Raw genomic sequence first — 19,330 nt, forward strand, 5'->3', positions numbered from 1 at the left:
GCTAGCGGTAGAATTAACCTGCAAGACTGCATTCTAATCACTGCACCACCACGGGTCTTCTTATGTCTTATACAAACAATTACATTTGATAGCACAGATTAATAGATACTATGTTTTACCATCCTTTGAAAGGATTTATGAGAACATCAGAAAGCAATTCTCAATTGAAAGTCACTAGAAACTTCATTGGAAATAACATGTTGAGTATTGGTATTGCATAACAAAAAGTGTCCTAGGTGGATTTGTCCATCATTGTTACTATAAGGAATACATGTGTTTCTGTAGTTACTGACCCTTAAAACAATAAAGAACGTTAGCCCCAAAGTTTTGTCATGATTTCAATTAATATTGAAATGTCTAGTTTAATGAAGAGAAGGACGAGGGGGGACATGATAGCAGTGTTCCAATATCTCAGGGGCTGCCACAGAGAAGAGGGAGTCAAGCTATTTTCCAAAGCACCTGAAGGCAGGACAAGAAGCAATGGATGGAAACTAATCAAGGAGAGAAGCAAACTAGAACTAAGGAGAAACTTCCTGACAGAACAATTAACCCAGTGGTTCTCAACCTGTGGGTCGGGACCCCATTTGGGGTCGATCGACCATTTCATGGGGGTCGCCAAGCAAGGCTGTCCGCCATTTTTTTCCCCTTTTCCAGCGGGTGCCTTACCTCCCTTGGGCTGGGCCAGCTGGTGGTCGGCCTGCTCCGTCTCTGCCGCTTGCCAGCTACGCCTCGGCCGGCGCAGGGGGCGGAACCACACATGCGCGGCGCTCCCGGGCAGGGAAGGTCCTCGACTTACGACCGGTTGGGTAGTCCTCGACTTACGACCGGTTTAGTCCTTGACTTACGACCGGTTTAGTCCTCGACTTACGACCGGTTGGGGTCACGGCATTAAAAAGGTTGAGAACCACTGAATTAACCAGTGGAACAGCCTGCCTCCAGAAGCGGTGAATGCTCCAACACTGGAAGTTTTTAAGAAGAAACTGGACAGCCATTTGTCCGAAATGGTATAGGGTTACCTGCCTGAGCAGGGGGTTGGACTAGATGACCTCCAAGGTCCCTTCCAACTTTATTATTATTATTATTATTATTATTATTATTATTATTATTATTATTATTATTATTGATTCACTTTGTATACTTAAAGACTCAACTTATAATAATTTATGACCAAAGTTGTTCATGAAAACCTTTCTGAAACCGATATCCCATTCCATGCTTATTGGACATAAAAAAGGCTGGATAGCTATTCAAATCATTCTAAAGAAAAATCATATAGTTTTTTAGACTGTAAAATTAGTCTTCCCAGATTTTTAAATTCACGCTAGGCTTCTCAAGCTGTATGCACCCCAGAAATTTGGAGCCATAGAAAATGCAATGTAGATGAATGTACAAAAGCTTTTAAGAAAGACATCTGATGTTTTATCTCATTAAAGTAATTTTCCTGTAAATTGTTTTGCAAGGAAGAAAGATAATTTTATTGTAAGCAATGCAGAATAATGTATAAATAGTGGTTGTAATAATAGTTGGATTCACATATACATGTCAAAATACGATGTACTTAGGATGGATTCCATCATTGTGACTTGTAAACCTAGTGTGAGCCAACCATCTACTGGGTTGGGGACATGTCCAGCCTATTTTAAGCACTGTAAAATATAATTTTCATGGGAAAGTGTTCTATTACCTGCAGCTTTCCTTGGATGTATTTTCAATATTGATGTTGGACTTTTTTCTTTTTATAGAGTTTTGCTCAATGACCAGCTATACCTGTGCAGCTGTAGAAAATGCTTCCAATTTACTTCCAGTTCCATTGACCGGATTATTAATTTTATAAAGTTTCAGGCCTTAGCTGGCTTCAGATGTTCTGACCCCAGATACTAACTTTTGTTTCTGTTGTGCCCACTAGGTGGAGTTTAAAGCATTATATATTTCCCCCCAGATATGTGCTACAGTGGGCCCAATCATCATAGTCTAATCCTATTTTAGAAACATTTGTAGATTTATATAATTAATATTCTACTTCAAAATCATTTAACTTTGAACTGAAGGCTGCAGTTAGCCTTTGAGTGGCATATCAGGAGTTATATTCTTAAAACTAAGTTGACCAGAAAAAAAATGAACTTAAGATAAATTTATATTTGATAAAATTTAAATTTAATTTCAGCTAACATAAATATTTCTTATGTATTCAATGCTTTTATATTTAAAAAAATAGGTAAATGTTCCAAGTCCTAAATCCTTTTTCCTAGGTGGATCATTAAGTATGAACCTCCTTAGTGAACCTGTGAAGTAATGCTACTTCCTTCACCAGAACCAGCATTAGGCCTTCATTTAAAAGGAAAAGGACACTTTTGAGGACCATAATGTTCACAATTTGGACAGGGAAGGCAGATGGTTTGAGAGAGGAGTGGAGGAATCCATTTATGCCAAAGTGGAAAATCCTTCCCTCAATAGAGGAGGAGTCCTCAGACACAACTATCCCTCATTTTTTATGCTGCTCTTTCATTAGTTGGAGGAAGATTAAGACCACTTCATAGGTTCATCAGGGAGGCTACACTGAACAACCTACCTAGGGGAAAGGATTTAGGAGCTGGAACATTTACCTCCCTGAGTCCCATGGGGAGAAGGGCGGCATATAAGTTAATGAAAATAAATAAAATAAATAAATAAATAAATAAACAACTCTCTGCCTACTCACCTAACGGAGCCTATCCAGATTAGGTGAGAAATGAAACCACCCTGGAGGACTTATATGGGGTCCCTCTAACCAACTTGCTCAGCCTGAAGAAGCTACTTGGATAAGCAGTGAAATGTTTCAAACTTAAGAAGAAAAGTAGTCCAATTGCCATGACTCAACTTCCAGATAATTGTCTACGTTATTGCTATAATCCTAAATAATTCAAATTATAAATTTCCCCAAATCAACATTTCATTTCTTTCAGTTTCTTGCAAAAAGTCCAAAAGTAGTTTCCAAGTAAAATTGGTCGACGTCTGTTCTTTAATAAAAGCTGTCAATTTCACCATCTCTGCCGATTCCATCAGCTTCACCATCCATTCTTCCATTGTAGGTATTGGTAAGCTCTTACCCCTTTCTGTATATGAAAGTCTTGCTGCTGTGATATAAAAACAAAATTCGTTAAGATGCTTCTATTTGTTTGTTCATTAAAACCAAAAGAAAAGTCTCTGATTTCAATTGTGCATTCACTTTTAAAATCTAGTAAAAACGAATGCTTGACTCTGATATGCTTATGGTATGCAATTTATTTCAAGTTCATAGTGTTTCAGTAGATATAGTAGCTTCTTATCCTGTGCTCTTATTCCCTCAGTAAGTCATTTTGTGTGAATCAGGGCTTCAGGGGTTACCCATGTGGAACAACTTCCCTTCAGGCTAATTAATTTTTTCAGTTCCACTACTTTTTAGCCCTCCCTTCGTATATCAAGTTATAAGTTATAGCTGCCTGCACAAGCTCTTTATTACTTATGAAAATATGAGGGCTGATAGTTTATTTAGTATTTGTCATGCGTCCTTGCATTCAGTTTTTAATTATAAAAATAACTGGAGGTGTGTTTTCACTGAAGNGGAGTCAGATATTACTATAGCAATTAGCAAAAAAACGAAACAGCAAGAAAACACCCTTGGGTACTAGCCTGCTGTATCATAGACAGTTTAACAGCTGTAAAGAGGAAAACACATAGCAATTGTACATTTTTGTATATCACAACTGTACTATTTTTTGTACAATTTGAGCTCTCTGGGAATGGCAAAAATGGGGGGGGGGTTTAATCCCTGACATAACTTTTAAGGTAGGTACTGTCAAGAAAGACCACACTTTTTGGATTCTACTTTGATACTACATTATGAAGTCTATAATATCTCAGGCAAAACTCTCATTTCTCAAATTATTCCTGGTCCTATAAATAAAAAAGATTTAACATATTGCACAGTAAAAGGCAGCTTTATCTTTGCAATAGTGGTGAATATCTGTAGCTCAGGTGTTGAATGAGGGTGAAGGTTCGTTCTTTGAGCTTGTCGGTTGGTTTCCGAACATTTTGTTACTCTTCAGCTGAGTTTAGGGGATGTCAATGTCAGTGTTCTTCTGTTTAACAAGACCCTCACTTGACACACCCATACCTGAAGCCCTCATAAACAGGAGAACACTGTCATCCCCTAAATCCCGCTGAAGATGTTTACCTAGCCTGGTAACGAAACGTTCAGAAACCAACCCCCAAGCTCAGAGAATGAACCTTCACCCTCAGTTTTCTCTTTTTCTCTGCCTTTAAAATTAGGGAGCAAAAGGCCAGTTTGATCTTTTTTCAGTTCAGATTTAAATCTCGGGGCCCTTCATAATTAAACCATAAAGCACTAAGTGACTGTAAAATACAACCTTGACAACACAAATTGATTCAGAAACAACCCCCTTTTCTCCTTCAATGTTTTTTAAATCAAAAACAAAATATTCCGTAAGCACATACACATGTATGTTTATACACACAAAGCTTTTATTTCATTGCAGGTTAAATCTCAGGAATGACATAACAAAAAGAGATGGCATGGGACAGATCAAGGAACTAGCTAGTCCAAAATCCTTTCCCTTTAATGGTCAGCTAGATGGCCAAGTAGAAAAATGACACAAGTGCAATGACTCTTCTGCTTGAACTTCCCAGCAACTGGTTTTCACAGCCTTAATGATACTGGAAATAAATATAGCCATTCTGATTAATAGCCATTTGTAACTTTAATCTCCCCAAATTTTATCTATTTTTTTTTAAAGCCATCCAAGTTGGCACACATGACAATATATTTTAGCTAATGCTATAGCTTGACATTGTGCTGTGTGAGGAACTTCCTTTTATCTATCACAAATCTCCCACTATTCGTTATTGCAAAAGAAGGGGAAAAACAATATTTTATATCCTTTCTTTATACGTATTTCATTATTTGTACACTTCTGTTCAGTTCCCTTTTATTTTAAACTAAAAGAGTAACCCAAATACAGAATTGTTTCTATACCTTTATCCCATAATTGCTCCAGGGATCTGATCATTTTAGCTGTCCCTATTCTTTTTAGAAAATGTAGTGACAGATTTGGAAAAAAAATATACCTAAGAATCCTGATATCATAAGCTTATATAAAATAATTATTTTGGTAGTTTTATTTTTAGAACCTTTTTAATAATAAAAATGGAATTTTTGCATCTTTCATGTCGGCATTTTCATTGAGCTATACTAATCATAGTAAAAAGCCATACAATTTTATACCATGGATATTTAAATTATTTAATTGATTATCTTATGGCTGTTTTGTAAATTTCCCAGATTTCATTGATTGCACCAGGGAGAAGTTACATCACGAATTTATTTCAAGTATTTCATTCCTTTTTTGTTACAGCTTAAGGTACCAACTAAAACATATTATTACAAAAAGTCTTATATTAATTCCTAATTACTTTCTGGATAGTTCCATATCATTTTCATGGCAACAATACAGAAATGGTCTGCAATTGCTATTTTCTAGATTCCCCATCCCCAAATCCACAGTTCTAGTCTACAGCACTGCTGTTTCATGGTAATCTCAGATCTTGTTCAATGTTTACAGATCAGCCAAGGTCCACATCTAGTTAGGCGTGTGTATTGTACAGTGGCCTAAAGAATTTGAAATGAACTATTCCAAACATTTTGGAATGCAAATTGGCCAATTCAATCCGGAATACCTGTTTCAAGATTGAAATATTTCACAGTTGGATAATTTTACTCTGAATGGGCTCCACCTGGCTTCGCTATCACGTTGTCATCAAGAATACTAATATATAATTCTCTCCCATTTCATTTTCTACTCACACAAAAACATTAACTTTATTTCTGAATGAATTCAAACCTTTACTTTCTGGTCTTTGTGATAGAGCAGCCATACAGCAGAACTGTTGCTAGGAATCAGTCCTCTACTTCCACAGCAAATGAGGTGATAGTCTCATTTTGCTATACTCTTGTGGGCCACCATAAAAATGCAGAATGGTTTTGAAAGAACTAGTTGATCAGTTCTGATGTAATGGATAAAAAAAGATTAGGTTTACAGAATAATCTTTATTTGTACCTGAAGCAACACCATGATAATATAATGCATAATATTTCAATCTTGATATCTTTATATAACAGTTATTAACTTTGTGGAATGCATTTTATACCATAGACATGCCTCTGAACACTGCTTTTTATGGGGAAAACTTTTGGTTCATTTGGTTCAATTAGAATATGCATTAACTATATGATAATAATAATCTGATCATCTTACTAATGGGAGAAAATGTTTAATGAGACTTTGCCAGGCAATTTATGAGTGTGCTTTCAAGATCACTGAACGTCAGATAATATTCTGTCTGAATGCTTTTCAATTTAATAGCATAAGACTTATTTTTTTCTTGCTCCCAAACATATGTAAACTTGAAGGGCAAAGTAGGAAGTACAATTAAAAAAACCTCTTGAAATCAAACTTTTACTGAACCTTTTACTGAAATGGTTAGTTACTTATCTGTTGAAATACAGAAAAGAGCAAAACATTAAAACCTGTTCCGGTCTTCCACTGATAGACTAGTGGTGGCAGATAAAATTCTTGGCCCCAAATAATCCATGGATAATCCATTGTTACAGCATTTTTCCTTATCTTTATAAAAAAAAATTCCAAGGACTAGTCATCCTTATCACATTTAAATCCTGGAGGGTGAAGAACTTCAAGAACATTATTTACTTCATTAGAATTGCCTTAAGCCACAGGCAATTGGAAAAGCAAATGATTAAAGTGGTTAATGAAGAGTTAATTCCAATTGCCATTCATACTCACTAGTGGAGAGGAATTATTATATTCAAAAACTATATATTTTAAAGAAGATGCACATGAACAGTAATAAACACTTATAGGAAGAGATAAAATAGGTTAGAGTATGTACCATCTATCACAGCAGTGGGCAACAGGCAGCCTTACAGCATCCCATTTGCAGTGTCCAAGAATCTCAGGGTCATGTTGCTAAATTTTGGCAACAACATCACATATTTTGGGTGATGAGATTTCTTGTTTTCCCTCCCTCAAAATTACTGGGAAGTTTCAGCCATCTGTTTTGGTGATATCACTGTTACTATTGCATGGCATCCTGCTGCTTTTACCCAGTTTATTGAAGGAAATAGTTTCAACCCCAATCTAACATTTAATTATTACACTAATCTCAATAATCTTAATTTAAGATTATTAAAACAAAGAATGGAAAAATAAGAACAGAAAGAAGGAAAGTAGGATAACATTGTTACTTGGACTGCTGGTTTAAATGGTGAAGTGGTCCAAATGTTATACTTTTGTGCATAAATATTACTGATCTGTGTGCTAATTACTTATCTTTACTTCATAATTCTAGATTTAAGTCCTTTTTTTGTATTTACAAATTGCCAATTCAGGTTTCATTTGGATCAGATCCTTGCCGTGAGGATCAAGAAGTTTTGCTCTAATGCAAGTCAGTCTTCTTTTTTGATTAGTATGTACATGGTGGAAAAACCATTAATTTAGGTATTTTCTACAGGCATAGTAGATATATTGCAGTAGTATATTATATTATTATAAATATAATAAATAACAACGGTACTATCATCTTTGGTAGGAAGTTGAAATCAGAAGTTATAGCTGACTCTTCAAGGAGCACTTATTTTGTATTTTAAATACAAACACAATTTAAATGGGCAACTTCATAATTTTGTATGTTAATTTACTTTACTGCTGATTTAATTAGAAATGTCTTCATGGCAGGTATATTACAAAATTAGCAAAATATACTACATACTGAGTCTTGAAGTAAAGAATTACTGGACACTGGAATAAATATTACCTATAAATCATATTGTTTGTGGTTGCAGTATCAATGATAATAAACATTTATAATAGAATTTACATTTATAAAGACAATTTTAGTGAAGTAATCTAAGGACTCTGTCTTAACTGGCGGTTGTCACTTCTTTTGTACTCTATGGAATCAAAATCTTTCATCTAATGATTACTGATTACAGATTGAATTATCTGGTGTATTTACTAAACAAGATGGTGGTGAAATGGTGAAATTTTATGGGTATTTTGTTGGGAATTAATAACTACCTTTCGGACTAATATTTTATATATGTATATGTGTATATGTGTGCATTTGCAATATTTTTAATAATTTATATATTAATTTTGTTTCTTATAATTTTAATTTTCACTATGTTATCTATGTGGTAATGTATTTTTGTTTTCTATCGGTTGATTGATTACATGCCATCAAATCATTTTTGACTCTAACCAACCACATAGATTTTCTCAATAACAATCTATCTATAATGTAGTCTTTCAGATCTTCCAACAGTGCATCCATTGTCACTCTTATTGAGTCCATTTACTTTGCTGTTGTTCATCTTCTTCTTCTCTTTCTTTCTCTTTCCCAGCATTAGAGCCTTCATCTGAGGATTTTGTAGTGCATACATACCTAGTATTGTTTATGTGCTGGTTAATTTCCACATACTGTAATGTTGTTTTAAAAGTTCCTGATTTTTAAAGGTTTTTAAATATGTGTGTATCAAAAAAAAATCACAAGGACTGGATATGGAGAGTGTAACTATCATTAGCTGTCTCCTGGATAAAATCAAGTTGTATGCTAGGACAAGGATAGAAAAAGCTCGAACAGCATTCTTCAAAATGAAAAAGGTCTTCTGCAGTCACGGCATAAGCCTAAGGCTTGTCAGATGCTATATTTTTTCTGTCCTGCTATATGGAGTAGAGAGTTGGTCTCTGACAGAAGGCCACCTGAAGAGACTAGAAGCATTTGAAATGTGGATTTACAGGCGGCTGTTATGTATAAGCTGGGTTGATAAGATCAGAAATGAGGAGGTAATAAGCCGCCTGGGAAAGCCAAGGGAAATCATCCAAACAATTAAAAAACGAAAATTAGAATATTTCGGACATGTGATGCGACACCTAGAAAAATACAGCATACTCCATTTAATCCTCCAGGGAAAGATTGAAGGCAAACGAGGTCCAGGCAGAAGAAGAACATCGTGGCTTCAAAATCATAAGGGACTGGTTTGGACAAAACTTAGCAGCACTCTTTCGTGCGGCTGCTGATAAAAACAGGATCGCCAACATGATCGCCAACATCCGATAACGGATATAGCACAAGAAGAAGAAGAAGATGCTAGGAGTGAATGAGAGCCATCAACTCACTAATCCACCTTATACAGATCTACAGTGTGGATACTGGGATGTCATTCAGACTAGAGAAATGTGGACAGATGATGGTCAAGAGAGGGAAAGCAGTTAAGACTGATGGGGTGGAATTACCAGCTGGCTACATAGCAGATATACAGACCAGTTACAAGTACCTTGGTATTCCACAGCCACATGGGAACCACACTGAGGAGGCAAGTAAGATAGCAACATCAATTATCACCAAAGGATCAGACAGGTCCTGAAGAATCAATTCAATGGGAATAACATGATCCATGCCATCAGCACATATGCCCTTCCAGTTATTAAATCCTCTGCCAGTATAGTGAGCTGGCCAAAGAAGAATGTAGAAGCTGCTGATGTGAAGGCCTGGAAGCTCCTCCTCATCTTGGTCATTGACAAGGACCAAAAGACACCAATGGTAATTGATGTGCCAAGTGATAGCAACATGAGGAAGGAGTATGAGAAGCTGGAGAAGTACCAGGACCTGAAGGAGAAACTGGAGAAGATGTACTGGAAAGTAAAGGCCAAAGATGGGAGAGTGACTTCAATAGATCCTAAGAACATCAGAGCTCTTTGTTCAGAAAAGTACAGAACTAGGTACACCTAAAACATATTACCACCTACACGGATGAGATGGGATTTTTTTTAAAAAAAAAAAAATATATAACAAAATATTTTTTAAAATAAATCTGCAATAGATTGTTTTATTGTATCTGACCTTGTTTATTATTATACAGCTTTCTGATACTGGCGGGATGAAGGGAAAGTATGTAAATATATAAAACACTATGGTAGCTTGAAGCATTATTTTTGACTCAGATTGTGATTATTTTGCACTTGAGTCTTTACAGCATTTCACCTATCAAAGATAGATCTCCATTTCCAGAATAAGTTGGTTAGTACAGTTTCTAAGCTTAATTATGAGGCAACAGTATGTGAAAATTGGTTTATTATAAAAGATTTGTGAGCTTTCCTGAATGCATGCTGAGAAGCAATATGTGCCTGAAAATGACTTCCAAGGACATTTTGAGGGCAACATCTATCCGCAGTTTCTTATTGAATTGACATGAATATATGTTTTTAAAATGCCGAGTCAAATAAAGAATGATATGGTAACTGGCTTGCTAATATGTGTACTATTATACATACATATGGGCATATATTTTCAGAAATACACTTCAGCCTACAATATGTATTGAAAATTGTATTTGTTCGTCTGCTTTTTCAGGGTGATGAGAACACAATCATTAATTTGTTGGTAGAATCCCTCTTCCTGCATTTGTTTTGGGGATTTTTAGGCAGAACATTTGACTTTCAAATAATCATTTCAAGCATAGATTTTATTAGTCCTACTTTCCTGTCAATTTTTTGAAGTTCCCTTCTCTTTTTCACTTGATTGCTTCCCCTCTCTTTATTGTTCAGACAAATAGCCAATGATCTCTACTCAGTACATATTTGAACATAGCATCCGGTCTGTATCTTCTCCTCTTCCTTTCTGGACAGTCCTGGCCCTAGTTTTCTTGGGAATTGGTTAGGCAACTCATTTCTAATTCTTTCACATTCTCCTATGTTAATATGCATACATGATGTCCCAGTTGAACTCAGAGTATTTAAAAGACAAAAATTCAGACCGTCCCTTGTTTCAATAAGGGAGAAGAACTGCCTTTATGGTAATGCCGATAAAGAGCTAATAAAATAAAAAATAAAATGTTTACCAAGCACATCTGTGAAGGAGACATTCTGTTATATAGAATGGCACTTATTTCTGGTATTATTGCAGTTAAACAGGAAATTTGCCTAAATTGTATTATTATTATTATTATTATTATTATTATTATTATTATTATTATTATTATTATTATTATTATTATCATCATCATCATCATCATCATCATCATCGTTATCATGTATTATTAGGACTGCTTTAAGAAATCTAACAGTCCAGCGTAATGCGGGTTTTGAAGGCCTTCAGAAACTCCTGACTTAATTCTGAGATTGATTTTTGTTATTCAGTGGACTTTCTCCCCATTTTTATTCACATTCTTTCGTTTTATTAGATATTAATAGATTGCTGCATAATTTACTGCTTAGAAATAGCAGGAGCAGGTTCATGCCAAAAAGAAATATATATATTTGCTGCAGGTCGTGGAAGCAAAATATATAATCGAATTCATACATTGATCTGCTTTATATGTTACTATCAGTTCTAGCACTGGTTTACTTGTGTCTAATTCTTAAATCAATCATCCAATTTATGTAGGCCAACCTAACAGCAAAGCATTTATTATGAAATCATTTGTTATGAAGATCATTTTTAAACTATAGAGGTAGAAAACATAATATAGAGATTTTAGAGGGGAACTATTGAACATGTCATTGCTGATCTGCACCAGAGCAATGTGCAGTCTTCAGGCACTCATTTATAATATATTAATAATGTCATTTCTTTGTTTTGTATGGGTTGAATTACAAAGATAATGATAAAGATAAAGAGCAATGGTGGTGCAGTGGTTAGAGTGCAGTACTGCAGGCTAATTTTGCTGACTGCTGGCTGCCAGTAGTTCGGCAGTTCGATTCTCACCGGCTCAAGGGTGACCCATCCTTCTATTCTTCTGAGGTCGGTATAATGAGGACCCAGATTGTTGGGGGCAAGATGTTGACTCTGTAAACCATTTAGAGAGGGCTGAAAAGCACTATGAAGTGGTATATAAGTCTAAGTGCTGTTGTTATGGCTAAGATGTTCCATACCAAGCATTATTAAAAAAGTGTTATTAAAATTTATTAATATGTATTGTGTTAACATATAATTTATTATCAAAATATTTCTCTACTAGGAGACAAATTAAATAGCCAAATATAGGTTATTTTTGCTGTTTTGTAGCAAGGTCAGAGAATAAATTCCTATATTAAATCATTTATGGAATTATTCTGTCAGACATTTTTTCTCTCTTCAGAATAATTTATTTCCTTACCTACAAGATAGTTTATTTATTTATATGCCTCCCTTGTCCTTGCCTCTATTGTTTGTGGTTTCTTTATTAAAATTTAAATTGTAAAGACTATTTTTCTTACATTCCGCTCTACGAATGTGAATATGAAGTCAATCTTTTTTCTTTTTTCTAAAAAGAAATGCTGCAATAGAAGATTAGTACATTTATGCATATTCTAGTGTACTGAGTTCTTGTAACTGTCCTTTCCCCCTATTATTTAATATTTACATAAAACTTCTGGGGAAGTTGTTCGAAGCTTTGAACTGAATGTCATTAAAATGCTGATGACAGTCCTGGAGGCTTTAAGGAGCTCTAACAGGGGAAATAAACTCAGATTAAATTCGACCAAGACCAAATTACTCAATAGACTTCTCGGCAATTGAGTCCAACAAGGCTTGTGGTGGCTACTGCTGGGTGGTGTGAAGGTGCCTGGGAGGTTAGTGCGAGCAGAATGGAGCAAGGGGCAGCACATTGGGGCTACTGTTATTATAATGTTCATGTTAACACTGAACTTTGTTTTTTGCTCTTGAAAGTTATTGTGTTTGAGCTTTGAAGAGGAAGTGTGGAATACAAAATAATTAATTAACAGATTGTAATTACTGAAAAATAAACATATAAACATAATAAAATATCTATGAAACCTGTTGCTGGGGTCAGTTTGAAAGGTGTTTTTCAAAATTTGGTTGAGTTATTGGTGTACCAGGAGCAGGGTGGATTTGATTTAAATCAAGTCAATTTAAATCACGATTTAAATCATGATTTAAATCACTAGTAAAAAGGCTTGATTTAAATCAACTCGATTTAAATCATAATTTTTAAAGAGCAACTGTCATCTCTGTCCCGCAGCGGCTCCTCCTCTGACCCGCTGTTGACTCACTGACAGTCCCATTCACTTTAATGGGATAGCTGGTGATACGGCAGTGACACAACAAGGTGAGGGACGTGGCGGGCAGCAGGTGAGTGGATGCCCACTAACAGGTGCTGCCATGATGGATCTGAAATCACAGGTGCTCTTTAAATGTAAGGACTCATTCTTGCTGGTAGTTAGAATCTTTAATATTATTTTCAAACAAAATGAAGGTTTCCTATTTAGAATAATAAACTATCAGTGATATCAGAACCAATTTTAGGTTAATAGGTTAATCATACATAGTTGGAGAACCACTCAAATTCTTTTATTTAATTAAAACACCTAGAGCCTGGTACAGATGCATTTTTCTTCAAACAATCATACAGTTTTTAGTGTACATAGATTTGCAAAACAGTGGGATAAAGGAATATTACTGAACTTTGTTTTATGATTTATCTCATGGTTACTGTCAAATTGTGTGAATGCATCAATGCAGTGCATGTTATCTCAGCTTATAGAGCTTGGATTCATTGAATAAGTTTACCAAAAATGTAAATATTGCAGAATATACAGCCTCATGCTACATAACTAAGCTCCATTTCATGCTGAATAAACTAAATTATTAATGTATCTTAAATAGAAAACTGTCTTTAGATAGATTTTTTACTCCAAAAGCATTTTATTAAAATAAATTTGATAAAAATAAAAAAAAATCCGATTTAAATTTAAAAAATCCATTTTTTTATTTTTTATTTTAAAAATCATTGATTATTATCCACCATGATCAGGAGATTGTTAGTGGCAAGAGATTCTCAGAGCATGAATATAAATGTGTAGCTGCTATCCTGTAGTGCAGGGGTGTCAAAACTGCCGGCCCACGGGCCGTATGCATCATAGCAAAACCGCGCCCACCCCATTGCCGGCAATGGCAAAAAGTCACAATATGTTGCAACACGTCATATGATGTTACGAGTTTGACACCTCTGCTCTAATGTGAGAAAAGTAAAGCAGGAAATATGATACACAAGATTCTGGAAAAGAGAACACTAGATTTGAATTTTTAAAAAGGTATAAATCAGGATCAGACTACGAATGTCAGCTGTTTGTATACCATAGTTTTGCTACAATAAATAGCTGTGTTGTTTAAGTCTCTATCTGTTATGCCTACCAAGGACAGCCAGACGGGTTGTCTGATGTTTCAAAAGAATAGTTTAAAGAACTTAGATTAGTTGGATCTTGATCTAATTCAGATTGGCATTTCTCATATAAAACTCATCTAGTTGTATTAAAACCCAATAACCCCAAATAGCTGTATTTTTATTGGACACTGCATTCAGATAATTATTGTACAGAATATCTTACTGAAATCTGTTCCAGGCTTGTTACTGGAAACAGGAGACTTTGGATTAGATTCTCAGAGTCTAATAGGAATTAGAAATTAACAGATTTCATTTTTACTGAACTCTTATACACCCTGAGATGCTTTAGAAATCTGAATAAACACTTTAAACTACTATATAATTCTTTACACTTGCATGACTTGTTAGTACTGTGAAAAGAAAGGTTAGACATGCAGCAGAGAGATTTTATTTAGGTAATTTCCCAATCTAATTTAGTCTCCCCTTGAGTGAATACAGTGAATATGAAGATGTGCTGGTATTTGTGTGATAACTGATAATGCAGAGCAATTGGAAATCTAGAAGCCCAATCTGACAGATTGAAGGGATGAAAAATAATGGGTTAAAAAAAGAATTTTGAAAGTTTATTGATTTTATACATAAATTACATTTAACTATTTACTGTTCAAACTAAGCTGCTGTTCAAATAATCCTGGCTTTCATTACCAGAGTAGGATGGACCAGAAGGGCAGTAATTATGATCAAAAATGACCCCAGGATTTAATAATTGAAGGATTCATCAAGTTTAATGGCGATTAGTGGATTTCAGGGGAAATTATTCATTTCAATATTCAAAGCAATATATTTAATTATATTTAAAAAGAGCAGAATCCTGTAATCAAATGTTTTTATAAACATGTAAATAGTTATATTACAAAAATATAATATAGGGACTTTTCGTAGGTAGTCCTTGGGTTACGACCATTTGTTAAATAACTGTTCAGAGTTAAGATGGCACAGAACAACTTATGGATGGTCTGTGAAGTTGCATCCATTGTAGCATTCCCATGGTCATGTTATCATGATTCAGGCACTTGGCCACCAGCTCATAGTTATGATAGTTGCAGTGTTCTGTGATCGCATAATTGCTATTTGTGACCTTCCCTGATAACTTCCCACAAGAAAAGTCAATGGGAAAATTGACAGAAGGTTGCAAGTTAATCCTGCTGCTTTATTGCCTGTCCATCCCTGTACTCCTTAGTGACCCCAGCACCCACTCACATGCCCATGCAGTGTGTTTCCCATCTGTGACATCCATCTACCCATCTACCCATAGTTTGCCTAGTACTCTACCTCATCCCATATTACACCCCGTACATGAGGGTTTTGGGATTACAATGACAACTAGGATTGCCATTGCTAAGCAATGCTTTCATGTGATATCATGGTTTATGACCACATTGCTTAGCGATGGACATTCTTATCCCAATTACCATTGTAACCTGAGGACTACCTGTAGAGACCTTTTTTTAAAAAAAAAATGCAACCTGATGAGGCTACTTTCTTAAACCTGATGTGAGGAATGTCTAGATGTGTGCTCTGTTTGGAAATATGAAAATAACGCTGCTGCTGCTTTAATGAATAGCATTAAATAGGCTTTAGTAATTACTAAAAAAAGATGATGTGTTTGGTCAAAGACTGAAGCATTTTTTCTGAGGCATTTTTGAAATGTCTACAATTCTACTGTGAAGGAAAATAAGATAATGAAATAAAGGGAAGCGAGTAAGGAACAATTCTGGTCCAAGACATATATGCTTGAATTACATTTAAAGATGAAGAATACTAATACTAGGAATAGACAATAACTGTACTAAATCAAAATCCTATGAAGCAAACATTTGTAAGCATTCTGGCTCAGGTGTTTAGGAATTTGCTTCATCTTTTTATTTTTATTTCTTATTTTTTTCCAAAATATTATTTTATCACACTGCCATAAGACATTGAGGTTATTTATTTTAGACAAAGCTCTAATTTATAAACACATTTTGCAACTGGAATCTTGTTTGAGGCAGTAAATGTCTGCTCTCTGAGTTAGTGGATTTTGTTTTGTAATAGATACCATGTTTTTGACTCCCTGTAGCAAATTATAACTAACTGTGTTGTTTACTGCAAAACTGTTTGGGGATTCTACTGTGTTAAATAGAGCATTTGATTTCCTGTGTGAAACCAGAACAAGAAAATTAAAGTGTTATTTTTTTTCTACTTACTATCTCAGCAGAGAAAAGTAAAATATATCCTGCTCAGATTGCAGCATTTCGGTTTGTATCAAATATCTGCTTGAAGGTTTACTATGAATATTATGATTTTTTTTTACATGTAGTGAATTACTCAGTACAAGACAACACTTGGGATTTTATAGCTTTTTGACTGCAATTTTATACATACATATTTGAGAATAAATCTCACTGAATTTAATGGGACTTCTGAGAATAGATGGCTTGTACTCAGTCTTGTCATTGTTTTGTTCTTCTGGAAAGTAAGTTACCTGACAAACACTGTTTTATCTATATACTACTAAAACTCTCCTATCTGTTTATCTGTTTGTAATCTTCAGTTAGTATCAATCAGAATCAACGCATGAATGACATATATCAAATGAATCAAGTACCTTAAATCTGCTAACTTAAAGAATGTTCAGAAAATCCAGGATCCATTACTTATGTGTAATTGAAATTTCAAGGATCTTCACACTACTTGTATTCTCAAAGTTGTGCATGTTGCAGTATTGCCACGGTCACTGATTTCCCACAGTCCCTGCCAGCTTCCCAGCAGCAAAGTCACTGGGAAAGCTGGTAGGAAGTTGCTCTTGCTCTCACTGCATTTTTGCCTACTTCTAGTCATTCTGAAACTGTTTAGGCAAGGAAATATCTCTTAAAGGATGACCCAAAATATGTTTTATGTTCAAGGATATATGAATATAAACTCATTTAATTTTCATACCTGAGATTAAAAAAAGACAAAATGACTTACACAATTACACCCACAACAAAACACACTCTCCCATCCTGTTTGGGAAGCATGAAATCAACAAAGGGGAACATATTCCCAAGATTCTCAGCTTTCATGTCACCCCACTTTTTAGCAAGAGATAGGATTTGCCAGCATCTCTTCACTGTCCTCTAAGAAAGCTGGGCTCCAAACTGGGCCAGTCTTCTTTCCTTTCCTTTTAACAAGAGAGATGCATTAAGTTTTTCCAGTCACCCATTTTTCAGCAGAATTGTTGAAGTTGGCCACACTCACATTTCAGTTCTGGCCTTTGATATACTACACAAGACATGATTTGATTCTTGTGTTTGGTAGGAAGATATAAACAGTTTAGATATCAAGGTGTTTAGTATACTTGGTATGTGGTAATAACGGGTCTATTTATGAGAAGAACATGGAGTTGGAAAGACAGAAGTGTGTTAAATTTGTAATTCAACTCTTTCTGAATTTTGGACTATTTTTTTAAAAAAATTACCCTGGTAACTATTTTAGTTAAAATCCACCATTATTTTTTAGATGTAATACAAAGCAGAACATTGATGAAAAGACTGAGCTACATAAGTCTGAAAGACAACATAGTACTGTTGTGCCCATTTTCAGGGTAGCAGGAGTGGTGTATAACAACTCTGCAGAGTGGTTTAGTACAGAAAACCTCTAAAAGTTGACCACCCAAGGGACTGAAGGAAAGTGGTCAACATACGGAACAACTGTACTAATATGTACACGTGCCTCATTTTATTGTACAGCTTTTATTAGAGAATATCATATAGAAACACACATAGTGAAAACACTATGTGTCTTATTCAGCTTTCTTATGGGATGAGGTTTTTTTAAGGAAACAATAATGAGTGTGTGCGTTTGTGTGAAGTAAACTCTGATTGCAATGAAATTTATTTAGGACCAAAACATTCACTGCACATTTGCTTTCTCTTATCTTCTAGGTGGCACCTTGTAAAACATAACTTTTTGAGGCAATTTGGCATATGACTCCTCATTGTCTTCTCATATATTTTTAAGAATTGAACTGGAAAGATATCCAGTTTCTTGCAGAGTAACTACGGTAGATAGCATAGGACTAGGACCAAGTGTTTGAAAGAAACTATAAAAAATATCGATCTGTCCAGCCAGCCAGCCACCCATCCACCCAAATTGATTGATTGAATAAATGTTATACTGTTGTTAATAAATATTAATATCAATGAATCAATATATGATATAGATTATATAATTATATGTGTGTTTATATAAATACAGTATCTTGTCAATTTTCTTTGTGCAGATTTATTTCTGGACAGAAATACAAATCATATTGTTACTCTTTCTTCACCACTTAAAACAGGGCTGGGTAGACCCAAAGATTGAATGTGCCCCTCAGTCCATTTTTTTGTGCCCCTCCCAAGACTGACTTCATCTACTCATTGTTACATTCCCAATAACTCTTGTTCATAAATGATTCACGGTCACAAAAGTTTACCCATTCCTGTTTTAAAAAATTTAATTGTCAAGGGAGCTCTATTTGGCTAGATGTTGTTTCACAAAGTAATTTTGTTTTGGAAGCCTCACCAATTTTTGTAGATGCTCATTTTCTTAACTAATCAAAATACAAATAAAGTAAAAAGGGATGTAACTGAATTAAAAGAAAAAATGTAAATATGTAAACATAATGTTTACTTTTTAACACAGGTGGAAAATGTATTTTTTTATAGTTGTGATCTACATTCCTAAGCCAGCAAACTGCATCAAATAAACTGAGTATGCATTGTAAATCTATTTAATTGACATTTTATTTTTTTTCTCCCTCCCTCCCCACTCTTCCCACTTTAGAAAGGAACGGCTACTTAGGTGTTCTCAATGCAAAGTTGCAAGATACTGTGGTGCACACTGTCAGGTAATTATTTTGAAGCATAGATGGACAATGCAACATTCAAATTTTTTAGCTGGTGAAATTATTTTCTAATTACATAATCCTACTTGAATTGGGGTACTATCAGGCCCAAAGAACCAAGAATGACATGTGGAGTTACTTTTGAGTAATTCCTTTACTGCTGCTCATCTACAAACAGAATCTTGCCAGTCTGAAGTAATTTTCTG

General features: G+C 34.9%; 1 protein-coding gene across 1 annotated transcript in view; it reads left to right on the plus strand.

Moving 5' to 3' along the window:
- Window positions 1–19,330, plus strand: part of LOC107286738 (histone-lysine N-methyltransferase SMYD3) — a 34,334-nt gene that overhangs the window by 10,972 nt on the left and 4,032 nt on the right. The window contains exon 2 of the mRNA XM_029283999.1: window positions 19,064–19,127. Within this exon, the coding sequence (XP_029139832.1) occupies window positions 19,064–19,127 (64 nt within the window). The remainder of the gene's footprint in view (window positions 1–19,063; window positions 19,128–19,330) is intronic.

The sequence above is a fragment of the Protobothrops mucrosquamatus genome, unplaced genomic scaffold (assembly GCF_001527695.2).
Source record: "Protobothrops mucrosquamatus isolate PMUCROS unplaced genomic scaffold, P.Mucros_1.0 scaffold319, whole genome shotgun sequence".
NCBI classification, from domain to species: domain Eukaryota; kingdom Metazoa; phylum Chordata; class Lepidosauria; order Squamata; family Viperidae; genus Protobothrops; species Protobothrops mucrosquamatus.